At 44.6% G+C, this 20,082-nt stretch overlaps 1 protein-coding gene across 3 annotated transcripts in view; it reads left to right on the forward strand.

Moving 5' to 3' along the window:
* The window catches only part of BTBD2 (BTB domain containing 2), a 40,558-nt gene that overhangs the window by 14,875 nt on the left and 5,601 nt on the right, over window positions 1-20,082 (forward strand). For 2 of the 3 annotated variants that reach the window (XM_044998855.1, XM_044998856.1), the window contains 5 exons: window positions 1,531-1,687; window positions 6,407-6,512; window positions 7,252-7,449; window positions 10,688-10,880; window positions 13,734-13,821. In XM_044998855.1, the coding sequence (XP_044854790.1) occupies window positions 1,531-1,687; window positions 6,407-6,512; window positions 7,252-7,449; window positions 10,688-10,880; window positions 13,734-13,821 (742 nt within the window). The remainder of the gene's footprint in view (window positions 1-1,530; window positions 1,688-6,406; window positions 6,513-7,251; window positions 7,450-10,687; window positions 10,881-13,733; window positions 13,822-20,082) is intronic. The other variant, XM_044998857.1, reaches the window with a different exon arrangement.

Consider the following 20,082-nt stretch of genomic DNA (forward strand, 5'->3'; position numbering starts at 1 on the left):
ATGGGTGGTGTTTTTTGGAGCCATATTACCCCCACTCTGAGCAGAAGGAGACCGGATTGTAAGTTCTCCAAGGCGTGGTCCATATCTGTGCGTTTGTACAGGGCCCGTTGAGGGGCTCTGATACCGAATGGGGCCTCCAGCTGCAACTGTAATATAAATAATGTCCGTGGCACAGGGCTGCTAGGGTAAGTTTGGAAGACCTGGCAAGAGCACACTGGAGAGGAGTACTCAAGCATCATGTGCTCAGTGCATATTTGTCACTAAATACATTCATGCTGCTGGAATAAATGTAAATAAATTCTGCATTAAACCACTGAAGTTTTAAAGAAAATCAGACTGTTTTATTTACTACTCTTCTGTCTTAGGCCCAGTCCTGTGCTAACATTTGCAGGTGGTCTCAATGAATTCAGCCGGACACAACCCTCAAGTGTCTTCAGGATTGGAACCTCTCTTCTGTGCTGTAAATCCCACTAGACTGGAGCCCTACCTCCCTTGAGCAACTTGCTTGGATCAAGAGTGTCCCTGTATGTCTAGGCAGTGTGTTTGTGTATGAGATGAGGGAGGGTCAGCTCAGACCTGAACCTTCATGAAGGCTGTTGGTTTTCCACCTTGTGAAAGAAACTTACTTCCTCATGTCACTAACTCACTTCTCAGTAGAATGAGTTGCTTCCTTTGGCTAGGTTAACCTTCCAAGAGAGTCCACAGTGTTCCCAGCCTTTGTTGCTATGAAGAGCGAGACCCTATCTGAGATTTGACCCAGGGGCTTCATTTACTACTAAGCCATCACTTGATTTTTTTCATTGTAATTAACTATTTTGCTTTCTGTTACCACTCGGTTAATTGAGTGATCTGACAATTGATATAATTTGCTAGCTCAGCCATAGCGAAGTGGAACATGAGGTTTCCTACTGAAGAACCATCACAGTAAGGGTGTGTGAGAGAGAGTGTAATGTGAAAAATAGGCGAAGGAAATATCACATTGCATTAAGTGTAAATCGTTGTTTGAATGTTTCTATACCACAGGTTTGACCAATAAAATCCTTATCCTCTGAATTCGACTTGAACCCATGTACATAGCACCATCTTAACAATTAGTGACTAGTCACTCCATGGTCGAAGCTCTGTTCTCATTTAGTCTTTTAATTGAACAGTTTGAAACACTTCAGCTAACTCGGCATGGACAGGCCAATCCCAGGCCAGGCTAGAACAGTTTCTGACCATGCATCAGGCATATGTTTTTTTTAAATCATTTAGCATGAGACGTGTTATAGTTTAAAATCTCTCTCAAATGCTCCATGTATACACTACCTTTAATGGGATAGTCACAGTTATTCCAAACCGGAATGGTGGTTTATCATGGTGGCAGAGTGGGGAAGGGTAATAGCTGCTATTAAAAATAAGAAATTGCACCAGCATGATGAGAAAACACATAATGACCTTTGTGAATTAGTTTTCTGTCCTGTCTCTTACTGCTGTCTTCCAACTAGTTAAAGCAGGCTTACAGAGCAGTACTTGTTTGCATACTTCCAGATTTCTTTATTCGGACGAGGTTCAGATTGGCCCAGAGACTGTTATGACAACACTTTACACAGCTAAAAAATATGCTGTCCCTGCACTTGAAGCCCACTGCGTGGAGTTCCTAAAGAAAAACCTCCGAGCAGACAACGCATTCATGCTCTTAACCCAGGTATGTTCTGAGGCTATTTGCATTTCAAGTCATTTTAAACAGCTTTATATTATCTTGGATGATAAGGATGTTTTGGATACACACAAAAGAGGTGGCATGACTTGAAATGGAACGGCTTACTGTGCTCTGGTGTATTGTTTTAGTCCAGAATTCTCGCATGACTAGCAGGAGTTCTCTTGTTAATGAAGAATGATGTCGTCCTTTAAATAGTAAAGCATGAATTGTAAGTGCTTATACCAATTGCTGTCACTATTCCAGAAAGAACTTTTTTGGTATGCCAAGTGCCTTGTTAATGCCGTGATGGTGAGACAATAGTAAATTGCTCTGTAACGAGAGAACTTTACTGGGCTTCATCCGCCTGGAACAAGTGTTGTGGTCTAAAGAAGTGAAACTATAAAGTATTCACTTGTTCAAATTTAGGGCAACTCCAGGAATTAAATATTCACTGTATGGAGCCCACTGGCAGCCATCTAGAAGGCCCCTTCTTTGAAGGACTTCTTTATAATACCAGAATCCCCCCACTTCTGAAGAATGCAGAAAGCGCTCGGCCTTTTTCTCCTTAGGGAAGGAAATGAGAGGTAAGATGGAACAGTTGTTTGTTGTTGCAAGTAACTGGATGGTGGCCTTTTTCCTCAAGTGCCGGCTCGGGTCTCCACTGCAGGTGATGTGCACAGATGTGGAACCTGTGGATAGTGGCGTTGGTTGAGGCTGTGTGACCCTGTCAGTGGCCTTGTGAGGCTGAGCTGGGGCCTCAGCTGTCATTCTTTTCCTTCTGACTGCTGTAGACAGCAAATCAGCCTTTAGTGGGTCCTTCATTACATCTGCTGATTTATTTTGGGAAAATTAAGTCTTTCTGCATAGGACGCTTTTTGTTATAATTGAAAAAGTTAATATTTATAAAATTCTATGCCAGTTTTTAGCCCATCAGGAATTTTGCTCTTGTTTAGGATCTGAGCCTTTCCTGGGCCACTAAAGGCCTTTCTAGTCATGGCTGAGGACAAATCCATGAGTTTTAAACCATAGTCCTCCTGTGATGCCACCCTGCACGTTCTGGATAAACACACTTTGTTCTGCTTCAGGGCAGGGCATGTCTGACTGCTGTTCTGTGCAGGTCTCTTACCGGTCACATATACAGTGGGACAGCCGCCTTAGACAATGGAGATGGCGTCGCTCTTCTAGAGGAATCAACATTAGTTTCCCTCTGCTGAGTTGGGAGCAGTTATCAAAGGGGATACGTGCCTTAGGACAGCCTGGCACTGAGGGACTTGACCAGATTGTCCTGTGCAGGAGGCTTTGATGCCAAGAATTGTTAACTTGCCCTGTGATCCAGTTTCCTGAATCTAGCACTTAGTTGGAAGATGGACTTCCAACTATTGCACTTAGGTCCACCTTAACAATGAGTCATGATGCTGGCCCACTGAGTCCTTGTGGGGCTCTGCTTCCCAGCATTGCTCTTCAGAGCAACAGAAAAAGAAAGTCGTCTTCACTCTGGTCATTTGGTTACTGCATCGGTGTCTGGCCCTTCATTGCTTCCAGAATCTCTGGTGTTTGCTGTCTCTGGTGCCTCAACATCTGGAGCATCAGTGTGAGTTGCTCTGCCAGGACTGCTTCAAGTTTTGTTTGCCTCTTGGGCCAGATGCTCTGGTTCTGGGATCTCTGGCACTTAATGCTTTGGCTTTTGGTGTCTTGGTAATGGGCACTTAGGTGTACATCATTGTCCTAGTGCTTGATTGCTGAGTAATTGCTGCTGCACTCCTTGCTCTGTTCTAAGTGCTGGTCATGAATAAGGGCTGTCTTTCTGCATGCCCTCATAGGTTGGCTCTGTTTTCTTCTTCGAATCAGAGCTTCCTCCTATTACATTTTCCCCATACTACACTCAGGTCAGGTTGGTACTGGGAAGTATGGGCTCCTAGATTCTTTCTCACTGTCTGGGATATGGCCTGATATCCATTCTGAGATGCTTTGCCCTGATCATCTCAACTCAGGTTATGTTGTACCTGCCTCTTGGCTCCTGTCTGATTCATGGATTCCTCTAGGGATGAAATAATCGTAGAAGTCCTAGGGGATTAGCACCCTAGCCCTTTTGGCCGTTTGGGCTAAGCCGCCTGAGGTCTCCAAGACCAGAAGTCATTGTCCTGAGCTGGAAAGAGACTTTTTGTTAGAGCTGTTTTCAAAGACTCCCAGCTTTGTCAGCAGCTGGCCCCTCATCTCCCATTTTTTCACTGAATGGGAAAAGGAAGAGATTACAAACAGTCCATCTGAAGAAGACCTCTCATGGTAGTCTTCATGTAATGATTTTGTGTCATCAACATCTGGCTCCCCACTGGATAACTTCAGAGATTGCCAGGGCAGGATAAAACTTTGTCCCACAGTAATTTCTTCATTTGGAGCTATAGATGTCCCTCTGCAGTACAGGAGGAAGGGATTCTGCTTGTATTAAAGTCTCAGACCCAAGATATTGGGTACCAAAGTGTCCACTGTCTTAGCAATACACGAGTTACTGAAGTTTCAGATGGACACATTGGCTTTCCATATTCCTTTTTCCATGTCCACGAGATTGGTTCCTGGCTCTTGACTTAAAGCACCCTTCCTATCTTGTGATCCACCTAGGTGATCAGAAACATCTTCCATTGTGTGTGGGAGACAGTAATCACTAGTCTCTGTACTTTCCATTCACCCTGCATTGCCCCCCAGGCTCTTAAAATGTCTGGCAGTACTGGCAGCCTTTCTGAGAAAAACAGGCATATTTATGTGGAGCTGCATCTCAATGACTGGCTGATAAGAGATTCCTGGCTCCAAGGCTAGGTCCAGCCCTTTAGCCTGGGAATCAACCTCAAAAGTCCATTTTTACCGCAGCACAAATAGTTTTGAAATGAGAGTTCCAGACTTTAGATTTGCAAAGGTCTGTCTCCCACAAGACTGGTTGCAAATAATTCTCTGGTCCTAGAGCCCCACTCATCCTCAGGCAACTATGATTTGCATCTGTGACACTCCTGGTCAGATTCTGTTGGAGATCATTGCGAGGCTGGATGAGATGACCTAGATCAACAGGGGCTTGAAAATGCTGTCAGTGTAGCTGAACCATCTGTTGATGGCCAGCTGTCTTCATTGTTTGTGCTTCATAGTTGACTATGATGTGCTGGTGCCAGATGTGCTTGCAAATGTCACTGAGCCATGAAGAAAAGCAGAGCATGCTGCCAAACACCGAGACTCCTGTAAGTCTGATATGAAGCGACCTAGAGTGTTTCAAAGCCTAAGATGGCCAGGACTTACCCGCATCATTGAAAGTGCTGGCACGCAGGCCTTCCAGTGTGCTTAGCTGGGTTGCTTCACCACTGAACTTGCTGAGTCACTATTAAAGCAGGGAATTCTGCCATATTTCAGTTCTCTGATGCGCTTGAGGTCTCAGCATTTGAAGCTGGTGTTACTAAGTTCTGGCTCAGAAAGCCTTGCACAAGTCCGAGGCAGGAGGCACCTAGAGAACCAGCAGCTCCTTGAATGCAATCCTGTCTAAGCTCCTAAGTCAAAACACCTTTTTAGCTATTTGTATTACGGTAGTGCATGGAGCCCCCAGCATGTTGTGGCACAATTGTGCTAGGTGCTGTACATATTTAGTAAGATCCGTGCTCTGAAGAGCTTAGTCTAAATAGAAAAGACAAAGCATGGCGCATAGGAAGTATTCTTTAAGCAGAGGTCACCTTGTTCACATGTGTTCTGAATGACTCCAAGGACCTTGATGATAGTTATGCTAGGCATAGAGGAGGGTGGTACCAGATGGATTCAGGATGTTGGTGCTACCCATGCTGGGCACAGAACTGCTCTGGTGCTGGGTCTTTGGCATTCAATCTGGAGACCTTGGTGCCACTTACGCTGGGCATAGAGCCACTCTGAGTGTCTCCAAACTCTAAGGAGGACTCTTGTGTGACCAGACTTAGTCCACTTACACCATTGTGAATTTCCTTATTGTAAGTAAATCAGTCTATTTACACCTCTGCAAACCCTCATGTAGACAAAAGTGCACTGGCACAAAGCAGAACTTGCACGAGTGCAGGTTGCTTCAGTATGTTACTGGTTTCACTTGCATCAGTGTGAGTTTCACTTTGCGTCAATGTGCAGTGTCTATATTATGGCATTTTCACTTGATGTAATGACATTGGTGAAGTTGTACAGTGCAAATTTCATTAATGTAGATTGGCCCAATTTACTCAGGCACTACCTTCCCCCTCTTCTGAGGTAGCACTCTCAATTACACTTGCTCTCAGACAAAGGAAGCCCTTCTATAAAGGGCTTTCTTAGCATTATTTTAAAAACATGAATCAAACTAAATGTAACTTGGTAGGGTTTACCCCACTATCATCTGACACACTGAACCTGACTTGTCCCTGTCTCTGATGCCTACAAAGTTATAGTTAACATGGTGCTAGTTAACAGGACTCTTCAAAGCCTCTTTCTAACTTGAGGTAACTTTTAAGTGAAAATGTATTCAGCTAAATTGGAGCCAAGTTTTCTTCAAGTATGTGTATCGTTACTCTTCCTTAACTAGCTGTGAAAGGCTAAGCTATGTTGCCTGTGTCGTGAATTCATTTGGCTTGCAAACTAGTGGTAAATCCAATCAGTGGAGAAAGATGCTTTAAAATATCCTTGATCATTATATTGGCTGAAAATAAGGAACCTAAAACAACTTTTTCTTTGCATTAATGATGGATGCTTCGTTGTTAGGCAAGACTCTTTGATGAACCTCAGCTGGCCAGCCTGTGCCTAGAGAACATAGACAAGAACACATCAGATGCCATCAATGCTGAGGGGTTCACAGACATTGATTTAGGTAAGCTTTTTTTCCTTTCTGCAGACCGTGTAATCTAAAAGTCAAGCTTGTAACAAAAGTTTCTTGTGGTTTTGGCCCTAGCTGTCTAGGGCCAGCTTCTCAAGGGCTGGAACTGACAGTCCCTGGGCTTAATCATATAGGGGCAGGGGATTCTCAGCAGAACTCTTAGAACTAGATACTGGCATTCACATCCCTTAGTGCCGTGACACTTTGATCTCTGGGGCCTGTCCTTTCTGTTGCTGTTGGCTGGTGGAGGGTGGGTTTAACATACCCTCTGTGGGAGGAGTTGGCAGTGTTTTGACATGAAACAAGATTCAGGTGTTAAATATTTTTATGTCCAGAGACATTGTAGTCTGCACGTTTCATAAATGGAACTTAAAAGTCAAAATATTCACTTTCTATTGCCAGTGGGATTAACAGTCAAATTAAGGCATGGATAATACAAACTTTTTGGCTCTTATCCTGTTTATGTTCAAGTTTGACTTGTAGGTAGCCAGAAATTCCTTTTACTGCACACCAGTAAATGTATCCACTCTGTAGGCACTGCTTGCTGTTGCATTGGCATGCCTACTTGTGGAATTACTCATCAGGTTGTGGGCATACAGCGCTCAGGAGCAGCCCTGTAGTTCTGAATTCCGACTCCTTTCCTCACCTTGGGATTCTGCATTGGGAACTTTGGCCACTTAAAAATCAGGACATATGGGTCAGTGCCTAAAGTTGTTGCTGTCCTGCCTTACAGACACCCTGGTTGCGGTGCTGGAGCGGGATACCTTGGGGATTCGGGAGGTTCGTTTGTTTAATGCAGTGGTTCGCTGGTCGGAGGCAGAATGTCAGCGGCAGCAACTTCAGGTGATTCCAGAGAACAAGCGGAAAGTACTGGGCAAAGCGCTTTCTCTTATTCGCTTCCCATTGATGACTATTGAGGAGTTTGCAGCAGGTAACTGAATAAAGGCGCTTCTGGGAGACCTGGTCTCCACTTCCGAATCTTAGAGGATCAAGTATATGTACAAAAAAAGGATTTTCATAGAATATCCTAAACTGCTCCAAATACTTGTTAGATATTTGTTGTTGGACATCAAAAGCTACAGGTACATCACACAGCTTATCAGTAATTCAGTTTTAAATATCCCATGAAGAGCCTAAGAACAGTAGCTTTCTAAAAGTTAAGTCCTGTTGTCTCTGCATATTATCTGTGTTTTACTACTGACTATATGAAAAAGGAAATGACATGATATCTGAATAGGAATATACTTTTTCTGTTCCCTCAAAAGAGTAGACTGCAAAAAGTGCTAACATTTAGTATTGAACTGTGGTGGTAATGGTGGTATATCCTATTCCGAAAGGTGACCTACAAAGGGAGGAGGAGTTGTAAGCCGTTCAGACTTTCATCATAAAGAAACACAAGAATCGCTTTTCTGCTTCCTCTTAACCATAGAAGGATCAGGAATATCTAGTGTTGGCATTCCTGTTTTGCCAATGGACTCTCCAGAGTAGATGCCCGGAATGGAAGCTTTCTCAGCCCTCAGTTGAAGGGAGAGAGGCGTTAGTTATTTCACAAATAACACTTTCCCTAAGCCTCCATCAGGAGTGCAAGTTAAAGATGTTCCCTTGGTTTAAACAATCTGACTAAAAACGTCTTCCTTTCTCACTTGTCTCTTGTGATTTATCTCAGAGGTTCTCCAGTCCTCCAGGGAGTAAAGTCAACTTGACATTTCTAGTGTTTTTAAAAAAAAAAAAAAAAAAAGGCAGAAGAGTGCCATTTAGAAACATCTAGAGATCACCTTTCTACATTATAAAGAAGCAGAAGGGGGCACGAACACAAATTTTATTTTGATAGGTCAGTTCTAAGGAGGGGGTGGCTTCCATTACTTGATAATGAATTTTGACCTCTGCAAAATAACTGAAAAATCAAGGTGATGATAATGACAGCCACAATAACCAAAAAAGTGTGTAATGTATATTTAAAGAGACGGGTATACTAAAAATCAGCAGCAACTGCCATGCTGCCCGTCTCCAAACTGACTTGGACGTTGTCTGACTTGCTAACCCTTCTGTTGGCCAGAGATTCAGTCCATTCTCACTGAGTGGCTCAATCCTGTTGGTCTGCTGTACATGTTCAATGGCTTTCCTCCACCTTGAAGTTGATATCCATGGTCACAATGTGCAGTTTGTTCCTCATGTTTGAACCACTGCTTAGTTGGGTACAGGATTGTTGCATCAATTCCAGATCTGATGTAGCATCTGGTTGACTAAAGAAAGCATGTTTCTTCTTGACAGGGTCAAAATTCTCATCAGTAAAAGCCAACAATTTCTGCCTGTTCGGTCTTTTCCCTCTGGAAGATGCTGGATTTTTCTTCCCTTTCAGACTTTATGGATGACAAGTTCAGTTATGTAGGAGGCTTGCATGAGTTTTCGGTGTTCCAGGGTGAGATGTTTCACTCCAGGGAAAGCCAGGACCTCTGTTCTGCGGTCTGTTATGACTGCTTGTTTGAGTTGTGGCCTCTCCAATAGCAGGGAAATCACTGTTACTATCTTGCTTTGAGATTACATATAGCAAATGTTCTTCCAGTGTTCATTCCAGTCTTTAAAATATCCTAACAATTTATACTGTCCAGCCCCTCCTTCAATAAGGATGAATAACTTGGATTTGCTGCATTTTTGTCCTCTAAACTAACATTGTGCGAGCAAGGCCTCTTGCGTCTGTCAACCACAGTGGAGGTGGGAAAATGGAACTGGTAGCCTAGATGAGAGGATTTTGGAAGCTGTTGGTTTCAACAAAACCATCTTATAATTTAGTAGTGGAGATCAACATAAATACACCTTGGCTGGCTAGCAGGTCTGCCACACCCCTATCCCCTTAGAACAAGTAATTTTGAAACATTCCAGAACCAGGAATTGTGGCAACACTGGGTATGTTTAGACATGATCTGCTTGCAGTAATTTTTTGCTGATCAAGGTGTCTGTAAAGCCATTTAAATGTTAACAATACATATTTCTTTAAATTCTATTTCATCCTTGTCTCTTGCAGTCATGTGCCATCTTACACCTGACTTTCAAGACTATTTAAAGGGGCACAGTTAATGCAAAAGTCACTGAATGTAACCAGTCATAGTTACAAAGAACACTTAGGATGACTAACTGGAAAAGAGGTGGAGATTTTTTGTTTGTGCATTTGACAGCAACTTTGTGTGTGATCCACTTCATTGTTGTGCGTTAGCTCTTTCTCACTCGCTCACAGAAGTTTCTTTGAAACACAGGACCAGCAAAGCTACTTCTGCAAGGAATTAGTCAGGACATAGTATTTAAAGGGTGCTTTGGCACAACAGGAACCATTCAATTAAACTTCTTTTTGAAATTGGTTGAGTTCAGTGTCCTTTTAGAAGGAATGCCTAAGATGACTGTACAGAAAGATGAGAGGAATTTTTTTGTTTTTAGTTTTCTGTATACGGTTACTGTTTAACTATAGTCCGTTTTCTTTGTCTGTATGAAAGATGCATACTGCAACAGGAATAGAAATGTGGGGTTTGGTGGGTTTTTTTCTTTTAAAGTGGGAACAAAATCCCCCAGAATTGGCAGGGAGTACACAGGTGTAGGTGGTATTAACTGAAACCATGTCCATCTCAACAGTTACAATGGGCTACCTTTCACAGTGACAGTATCTTTTTAATATCTACATCTCTTCCTGCTGTACATATCCCATTACATCATCCCATTTCAGGGTCTTCACAGCAGAGGTAATAAACTAAATGAGTGTAGATTTTGTAACCGTCACATGAAATATAAACACAGATGTCTCAAAGGGGTAGGGTTGGGAAATTAGCTGCATGCCCTTGATATTCTTAAATGTTTCCGGTAGAACCCAGGCAAGTGGAATATGTTGGCTGTATGGAAGTGTGCATTTATAATACATGCCAGACCAGCTGCTGCTATGTAGTCTCACTACATGTCGATGTGCAGGTAGAAAGCAGCCAAGTGTACTGTGTTCTCAGTGAAGCTGGCTTACTTTTCCCTCAGGAAAGTATGTGTGGCATTCCTTGTGTACATTATGTAGGAATCACCTACTCGTATTCTCAGCATAAATTTGCCTTCCATTGTAAAACTTGCAGCAATTTTTGCCTTTTTTTTTTTTTTTTATTAAGTGTTGACAGCGTTGCTCTCTGTCTGCTCCTTTGCAGGGCCTGCCCAGTCAGGAATTCTGACTGACCGGGAAGTGGTTAGCCTGTTTCTCCACTTCACTGTCAATCCAAAACCCCGAGTGGAGTTCATTGACAGACCACGCTGCTGCCTGAGAGGGAAGGAGTGCAGCATCAACCGTTTCCAGCAGGTGGAGAGCCGCTGGGGGTACAGTGGGACTAGCGACAGGATCAGGTCAGCTCTAGTGCTAATTCCGCTGCTCATGTTACTGTTCTATTGAGCTTTGAGCGGGCGTAAGCCTGGCCTACACTAAAATGTTCTACCAGTTGTGGCAAATTGCCAGCACTATTATGATGGGTCTCGCGCTTTCTCTTCTTTGGGGGGGGGGGGGTTCAGGGCACCATTTCTTGCCCCTGAATTGGAATATTAATTGCCCTACTAGTGTCTTTGAGGAGGGGAGTGGAGAGGGAGGGACCTGGGCCCACCCAAGACTCCAGGTCCCAGCCTAGTGATTTTTCACACTTGCTGTCTGGGCACCCTACAGCCTAGGGGCCCTGAGGATAGTGGTGAACCACTTGAACTGGCGGTTCCTTCCCCTGGGCTACTTCCCTCTCCTGCCCTTCAGCTTGTGGGGGGGCTTCCTGCCCTCCCTCTGCACAAGCCAGGTGCCCCTTACCTAGGGTCTTGGACTTCTTAGCCCACCGCAGCACTCCTCCAAACTTTCCTCTGCTTTCTCTTCAAACTGTTCTCTGCTCCAACTCCTTCACACTGTTCTCTGCTCCAATACCAATCCTTTCTGCTCCAACTCCCACACTGTCTGATTGAAGCAGGGGTTTTTATTATGTGACTGACTGCTGGTGCTCTAATTGGCTTCAGGTGCTCTAGTTAATCTATAGCAAACTTTCTTCCCCTTACAGGGAATAAGGCTCCCTTGTAACACTCTCCTGCTTCAGGCTTTCTTTACTGGTATAAGCCCCTAGCATGCATGCAGTTATGCTAGTTAAGGTGCCCTATGCTGGTATAACATCATTTGCTTCCAAAACTGGAATAAGCTATATCTGTATAAGCTCATTTATAATTTGTATAATAACTATGCCCACGTTGGGTGGTGGTGGAGAGTTTGCTGCTTTAATTACACCTGTGTAGCTTAAAATGGCTCTACTTTCTAGTGTAGAGACACCTTAAATGCACCCAGTCATTCTTTTTGATAGACAAGGGTCTGATACTTACTCTAATTGTTTCCTGCAGCCTTATGGCCAAATCATGGCTTGTCTTTGGGTGATTCGACAACATGTTGATTCACCAGTGCTCTGTTAAATCTGTGCCAGTTACCTGCTGCACTAAGATAAGCGCCAGCTTTTCTACTAACATCAAGCTAGTTTCAGTAGATCTAACTTGCTGTACATTCATAGATGCCAGGGCCAGAAGGGGCCATTGTGATCACCTAGTCCAACCTCCTGCATAGCACAGGTCAGAGAACTGCCCCAGAATGAGAGCCTCTCTCTTAGAACCACATCCAGTCTGATGGAGAATCTATCACAACCCTTGATAAATTGTTCCAGTGGTTAATTTCTTACCGTTATAAATGTATACCTTATTTCCAGTCTGAATTGGTCTAGCTTGACCTTCCAGCCATTGGATTGTTAGACCTTTCTCTGCTAGGCTGAAGAGCCCAGTATTAAATATTTGTTCACCCTGCAGATACTGATGGACTATAAGCAAGTCATTCCTTCACCTTCTCTTTGTTGAGCTAAATAGACTCAAGACGCTCAATCACTGTAAGGCAGGTTTTCTAATCCTTTAATCATTCTATAGATTCATGCAAGGTCATTTTAATGGGTCCAGCGAAGTGAAGGCTGTCTCAATTAAAGGCTCCCCTTACTGATTGCAAGCATTGTTGCCTAGTGGTTAGGGCAAGGCACTGCGAGTCTAGCAGAGCTGGACTATTCCCATATTTGCTGCTGACTTGCAGGGACTATAGGACTAAGTTTAATTTGTGTGGTTTAGTTTTCTCATCAGGGTAAAACCTTGTGCTGGAGAGGCTATTACAGCAGGAAACTTTTAGAGCAAAGATCTAACATTGAGAAACCTCTTGACACTGATCTGTCTTTGAGTTAAAGTTGTCTCTTTGAACTGCTGTGCAGTTTTGATATGAAATATTTTACACTGCTTGCAGATCAGCTTTGAATGCGCCCTGGAGGTGCTTTGCAAACACATGTTAACGTTGCAGCTGTTGTCTGAGGGGGTGAGGAGGTGGTGTTGAAAATGGGGTATCCAATTTTGGTATCCAGGGAGGAGTGAAAAGCAATCTAGTGTTTTTGGCACTGGGAAAGTAGTCGAGGCTTTCTGGACTGGGGAAGGAGGATGTATTTCCTTTTCCTCCCTGTCTTGTGGGCATGGGGTGGGGGGTGAAGATAACTTTTGAATAAGGTGGGGTGTGGGAGTTGTCAGTCTTTGTTCTCTACCCAGGCAATCTTGACAGCAGCTAGCTGCTCACTGCAAATACACAGAGCAATTATGCACAAGTACATTAACTTAATGATTCTACTTCAGTGATCAGGTGCAAAATATTTAATGTTGACATTTAAAGTATTCTTATTTGGCTTCAGTGTTAATCTCATTGAGGTGAGTAGGAGCAGCTCCTCCCTCCTGGCTTTTTCAACCTCTCCAGATTCCGGAAGACCACTGCATCAGCTTCGGTTCACATCTTGGAGGCTGTCTTTGCAGTCCTATGGGCTAGAAAGTTCATTGTTTTTAATGAAAGCTCACATGTGACAATGTACATAGCCACCTAATCCTGTTCTGTGTGGGGTCAATGTGAGTGTTAATGATGCAGCATGAATTGCTTATGGTGGTTTTAGGGATGCAGAATGCAAAATTCTATTCTCCTTTAGTGCAAATCATTAACTATCAAGGATCTAAGACCTTACTGAAAGGCACACTTAAAATCCAGTACATAATTCACCAAGTCTTAGACCTGAAAACAAACTTTGAGCTAAGGTCACTATGCATCCTCCTTACTTGAGCAGACCAGCTTGCCTTTTTTGTGCTGACTCTTCCCTGTTAACTTCTCTTTACATCTTACAGGTTCTCAGTAAACAAAAGGATATTTGTAGTTGGGTTTGGACTGTATGGATCAATACATGGGCCGACAGACTACCAAGTAAATATACAGGTATTAAGCTTTCTCTTTTTACTGTGCTAAACATGCCCATTATTTGCTGCCATATAAACCTTGCAGGTAGTGCTCTGTGAAATATACACCAAACTTCTCAACTATACAGTTAACTCCTTTTTATAAAAAGGCGCCTTCATGTTTTATAGAAATACGGGTTAGCTCAGGAGGGTGACTAAAGGGACACACTGGGACAAGGAGGAATAGCCACTTTCATAATCCTGTTTCTATTCTGCTATAAATTGCATCCATCGCTGTGCTGTCTCAATGCTGCCATGTTGGGAGTTTAGTGCTCGTAAAAATGTATAACCTGACCGCATTGAGACAATTCAGGTGGACGTTAGGGTTAGGGAAATACATGTTTACACAGGCTAGTCCTTCGAGTGATTGCGCATCATTCCACTCCTGATGTGCACGTGCCCTTGCATGCAGTTGTCAGGAAGTTTTTCCCTCAAGTAATACCTGTCGTGGCAACTTGTACGCTACTGCGTGGTGTATAGAGGGCCCACCCGTCCCTGAGCCCTCTCAGTTCCTCCTTACCACTCGGGATTGTCCTTGGAATTCCTTGGCTGGCCTTAGCAAGTGCTCTGTGTGTTCATTGTAAATTCATTGTAGACAGTTTCCTAGATTCATAGTGACAGGTTAGTCTGTATCAGCAAAAAGAACGAGGCGCACTTGTGGCACCTTAGAGACTAACAAATTTATTTGAGCATAAGCTTTTGTGGGCTAAAACCCACTTGATTGGATGCATGCAGTGGAAAATACAGTAGGAAGGTGTGTGTGTACACACACACACACACACTGAGAACATGAAACAATGAGTGTTGCCATACTAACTGTAAAGAGAGTAATCAGTTAAGGTGGGCTATTCTCAGCAGGAGGGGAAAAAAAAAACTTTTGTAGTGATAATCAGGATGGCCCATTTCCAACAGTTGACAAGAAGGTGTGAGTAACAGTAGGGGAAAAATTAGCATGGGGAAATAGATTTTACCTTGTGTAATGACCCATCCACTCCCAGTCTTTATTCAAGCCTAATTTAATGGTGTCAAGTTTTCAAATTAATTCCAATTCTTCAGTTTCTCGTTGGAGTCTGTTTCTGAAGTTTTTTGTTGTTGGAGAATTGCGACTTTGAGGTCTGTAATCGAGTGATCAGGAAGGTTGAAGTGTTCTCCGACTGGTTCATAGTGGTACACTATCTACACCATTAAGTATGTACTATGTGTTTTCCTCAGTTCCCAGTTGGGTTTTTTCATGTTATTTGGGACTGAGGGATGTCTTGGTCCCTGGGCTTCAAGCTCGGTCTCTCTTGCGGTAGGCTGAGGCCAGTGAGTAACCGAAAGTGTTTCGGGGAAGCTCATATTCAGAATTGTTGCCAGATCTGCAAAGACTTTAAGCCTCGGATGAGGAAAGACAGAAGCCAGGCTAAAGTTTTTGCTTGTGAAGGCGCTCCGTTGACTCGGCACTGGTCTCTGGCGCTGTTGGGAGCAGCTCCCCCTTGATCAGCAGAGGGATAATAGTCCTCCTCTGAATTGGCGATTGGCTCCTTTGTTTCCCAGTGGTGGAACCAGTTTCACTACTCTCCACCAAGGCACTGCTACCTGGTTTCGAAGGTCATATGAGGCATTCCTGCTCTGTGTCGTTGGAGAGAGGTAGGGAGTCTACTCGTCGGGCATTGCCTGTTTCTGAGCCCAGTACCAAGCAGCAAGAGGCAGTTCACAAGGACCCTGCTGGACAGCTAATGAAGGAGCTGTGCTGGCCTCTTCTTCATCTTCTCCTGCTGAGGGAGTCTGCTCAGGGGACATTTCACCTGCCCCTAATGACTGACAAGGTGAATCAAGAGCTGTGAAAGAGGGTGGCCTTAATCCTGGAGATCCTGGTGGAGGAGGTTAAAGAATCCTCACACCACCTTGTTGACATTTTGGCACAGCAGGGCCTTCGTGAGTGGCCTTACCTATTAATAAGGCAATTATGGACCCTGCTGAGGCTCTCCAGCAGATGCCTTTGTCTCTCCCCTGCCTCAAAAAAGTGACAAACCTAAATATTATGTTCCATCCCAGGAGTCTGAATGTCTCTGTTCTCATCCCCTCCCATCCTCTCTGGTGATATCCACAGCCAGTGAAAGGAACAAGGGCAACCCCCAAATTGGAGGACACACAAAAAAATCTAGATCTGTTGGGTAGAAAAGTTTATACTATTTGGCGACTGCAGCTCAGGATTGCCAACCAGCAAGTGCTTTTGGGCTGGTATGATTTGAGGGTCTCTAAATGTTAGAGACTTTAGGGTACAAAATGATGGGGTCTAAATTAGCTATTACTCCAAGATCTCTTTCTTGAGTGGCCATTGTGGATAGTTCTCTGAAAACATGAGCTCAGTTTGCAGTGGCAGTCAAAAAACTGAACCATGTTAGGAACCATTAGGAAAGGGATCTATAACAAGGCAGAAAATATCATCATGGTACGCCCATATCTTGAATACTGCATGCAGATCTGGTCGCCCCATCTCAAAAAAGATAATTTGGAATTGGAAAGGGCTCAGAGAAGAGCAACAAAAATGATTGGGGTATTGCTTCTGTGTGATGAGAGATTAATAAAATGGGGACTTTTGAGCTTGGAAAAGAGGTGACTAAAGGGGCAAATAGGATAGAGGTGTGGAGAAAGTAAATAAGGAAATGAGATACAAAGGAGTAAATAACAGGGGTCACCCAATGAAATTAATAGGCAGCAGGTTTAAACCAAACAAAAGGAAGTACTTCGTCACACAACACACAGTCAACCTGTGGAACTCATTGCCAGGGGATGTTGTGAAGGCCAAATGAATAACTGGGTTAAAAGAACTAGATAAATTTTTTTTTTTTTAATTGGAGATATACCAATCTCCTAGAACTGGAAGGGACCTCGAAAGGTACCTCGAAAGGTCATCGAGTCCAGCCCCCTGCCTTCACTAGCAGGACCAATTTTTGCCCCAGATCCCTAAGTGGCCCCCTCAAGGATTGAACTCACAACCCTGGGTTTAGCAGGCCAATGCTCAAACCACTGAGCTATCCCTCCCCCTGGCTAATAGCCAATTCATCAATGGCTATTAGCCAGGATGGGCAGAGATGCGACCCGATGCTCTGGGTGTCCCTAGCCTCTGTTTGTCAGAAGCTGGGAATGGATGACGGGATGGATCACTTGATTGCCTGTTCCGTTCATTCCCTCTGAAGCACCTGGCATTGGCCACTATTGGAAGACAGGACACCGGGCTAGATGAGCCATTGGTCTGACCCTATATGGCCTTTCTTACGTTCTTCTGAGTGGGTGGGACTCCGTTCTAGAGTTTAGAGACATGCTGCCAGAAGACATTAGGCAGGAGTTCTCGTTGATGAGAGGAAATATATAACAAGATCTTTATTGCAGGCTGTGCTGGGTGCATTGGACTTTGTGGCTAGGTCCATGGCGTCTGCATTTGCTAGGCTGCAGTGCTCAGGGCTTCCACAAGAGTCCAAGAGACTTTACAAGACCTGCCCTTTGACGTGTCTTTGCTGTTTTCAGAGAAAACAGGCTCTAAGCTCCATGGCTTGAAGGACTCTGGTCTACTTTCCAGTCTTCGGGGCTGTACGAACCAACCCCGTCCAAAAAGCACTTTCACCTGTAACAGACTCACTGTTACTCTGCTTCTGCTTCTTGGAAGGACCTGCGGAGAGAGAAGAGCACGGGTTATAGACACAGACCACCCCTTCCGTCTGCCTCTGCATCAGTGCCTGCTCCATCGACACCCACTAGGTGCTAAACAGCTATTTTGATGGGATGCTCGAGGCTGTCACGCCAGATTCCATTTTCCCTGTATTTGCAAACGGCTTTTCCCACTTCATCAGTGCTTGGTTCTGGATTACCTCAGACTGCTGGATATTAAGATCTATGGAAGTGGGATATACACTTCAGTTTGCTTCTGCCGGTCCCGCCCCATCCCTTGTCAGGAGCTGCTCTCACAAGGAGCTCTTCCTCCAGCAAGTTCAGCCTGTCCTTTGGGTAGGAGCCATGGAGGAGGTTCCCCAGAGGGAAGTGGTTCTAATCTGACAGCAGAGAGAGGTCTCGGATCAATTTTGGACCTGCACCAACTCAAGAGATCTCTCAAAAAGAAAGTTGAGCATGGTTACTCAGGTTTCCATTATCCCTCCCTGGATCCTGGTATACCAGCCTCGATTGAAAAGACACTTACTTTCATGTGGCAATTTATCAAGGTCACAAAATTCTTTGGGTTTGTAACAAAGCAGTCTCATTACTAGTTCACGGTGCTTCCTTTTGGCCTGTCAGCAGCTCCCTGGGTTTTCACAAAATGTGTGTCTGTGGTAACTGCTTTCCTGATGAGGCTAGGAGTACAGGACTGCCCTTATCTGGGCAGCTGGCTAGTCAGAGGCCGATCCAGGCTCAGGTACTGTCCAGTGTACATCTCATCCAATCAACTTTTGAAGCTCTAGGTCTGCAGATCAACTTCGGCAAGTCTACATAGACAGGTCTACACAGCTTCGTTTGTCAGCCCAGCTGTTCATGACCATAATAGACAGAATGAAGAGTCTCAACGTCTCCTTGCAAAGAATTTCATCTTGCATAACTTCCTGCCTTCGTGTGTGTTAATGACATGACAGGCGTTTCCCTGCCGAGCCCCACAGCATTGTAAGTGGCCTCTGCGGTGTTCCTTGCACAAGTCCCTATCCTGGCCATTTGTAGGGCGGCAACCTGGTCTTCAGTTTACACCTTTGCACCCCAGCGTGCCGTCACTTGGTACTCCAGAGACTGTGCTAAATTTGGACAAGCTGTACTCCAGTCTGTGTACATGAACTCCGGTCACTCCTCCTACTTTATGGCCTGTGAGTGGCCAAGAGTGGAATGCACTCGTGCAATCGCACAAAGAAACAGGTATGAACCATCTGTAACTGTTCTTCAAGATGTGTTGAACGTGACCATTCCACAGCCTGCCCTCCTACCCCTTTGCCTTGGGGTTGTCCAGCAAGAAGGAGCTGAGGGGGGGCTAGGCGTGGCTGGCCCCTTTCTGCCACTGGTGTGCAGCAACAGAGGGCCCTTCAGCTGCCCCAACGGGTACCACTGAGGGAAAAATTGACGACGCTTGTGCGTGGGGCGCACTCATGCCAAGAGTGGGATGGACACGCGCATCACCTGTCAAAGACCAACGCTCGCGGAAGGTTTGTAACCGTTAGTTTTATACAGGTACAGCTAGACCTGCCCATTTCCGCTGTGCTTAGATCTGGCCATCTCAACCAAAGATAGTCAATGGTGACAAACTGGGTGGCGAGCGCTGGGTGACAGCAAGCTGTCTAGCAGGAAGGGAGGACGCCAGCAAGCTAACTCAAGCATTGGGGAGCACATTAGCTTTTAGTACATATTTACATCCCATATGTAGCCATAGTAACCAATGGAATACATTTGCCTTCGCTCATTTGAATTCCTTGCTTCCTATCTTCCACAAACACTTTACATGATGGATTTTGAAACACGATTGTTGATCAATACCCCACATCCAGGCAGCAATCAACCAGTGTTTCACAGGCAGAGAGATGAAATACCAGTTAAAAGAGACTAACCCTAAGGCGTTAAAGATTCCCTTAAAATGTGGCATAAACCAAACAATGGGAGGGTGGGGTGAGGTGGCAATAATGCATCGATGGGCCCTGGGTTGGAATGAGCAGCGTTACCTATGGTTTTACCAGCATCAGTCCTGGTGCTGTTCCCAAACAGGGCCAGTAGACAGTTGGCTCATCACCTCGTCTGTTCTTTCAGCGCAGTCACTTTGCAAAGCGCTCCAGGATCCGTTTGGAAGAAGTGAGTTGGAATGACACATGAATACTTGGCTCAGGAAAGTTGAACACTGCTTATCCTCTGGAGATGGGACCTCAGCTTCAAAGCACTTCAGATCAAACCATTGCAATCAAAAGAGCCGTTGTAAAGAAATGGATCTCCAGTTCCATTGCCAAAAGGGCAGGAAGTATCTAAACTCCATCTGACCAGCGAAGAAAGCATTTGCATTGAAGGGTCCCTTACTGAGGACACTGTCCTCAGTCCCCCACAGCTCAACGCTAGAGACCTAAGCAAGAATATCCCAGCTGAAATCAACTCTCAAGTTGCAGTGTAAAGGGAGAGGAGGTCTCAGATTGCTGAGACTGTGTCACTCCATATCAGTATTTAAATTGGACCCAGAAATAACGGGAAACCAGTGCAGGCTACCTAGCACTGTGGTGTCTCAGACCTCACTAAGTCACCTAATTCC

Source organism: Mauremys mutica, chromosome 24, assembly GCF_020497125.1.
Source record: "Mauremys mutica isolate MM-2020 ecotype Southern chromosome 24, ASM2049712v1, whole genome shotgun sequence".
Classification (NCBI taxonomy): Eukaryota; Metazoa; Chordata; order Testudines; family Geoemydidae; genus Mauremys; species Mauremys mutica.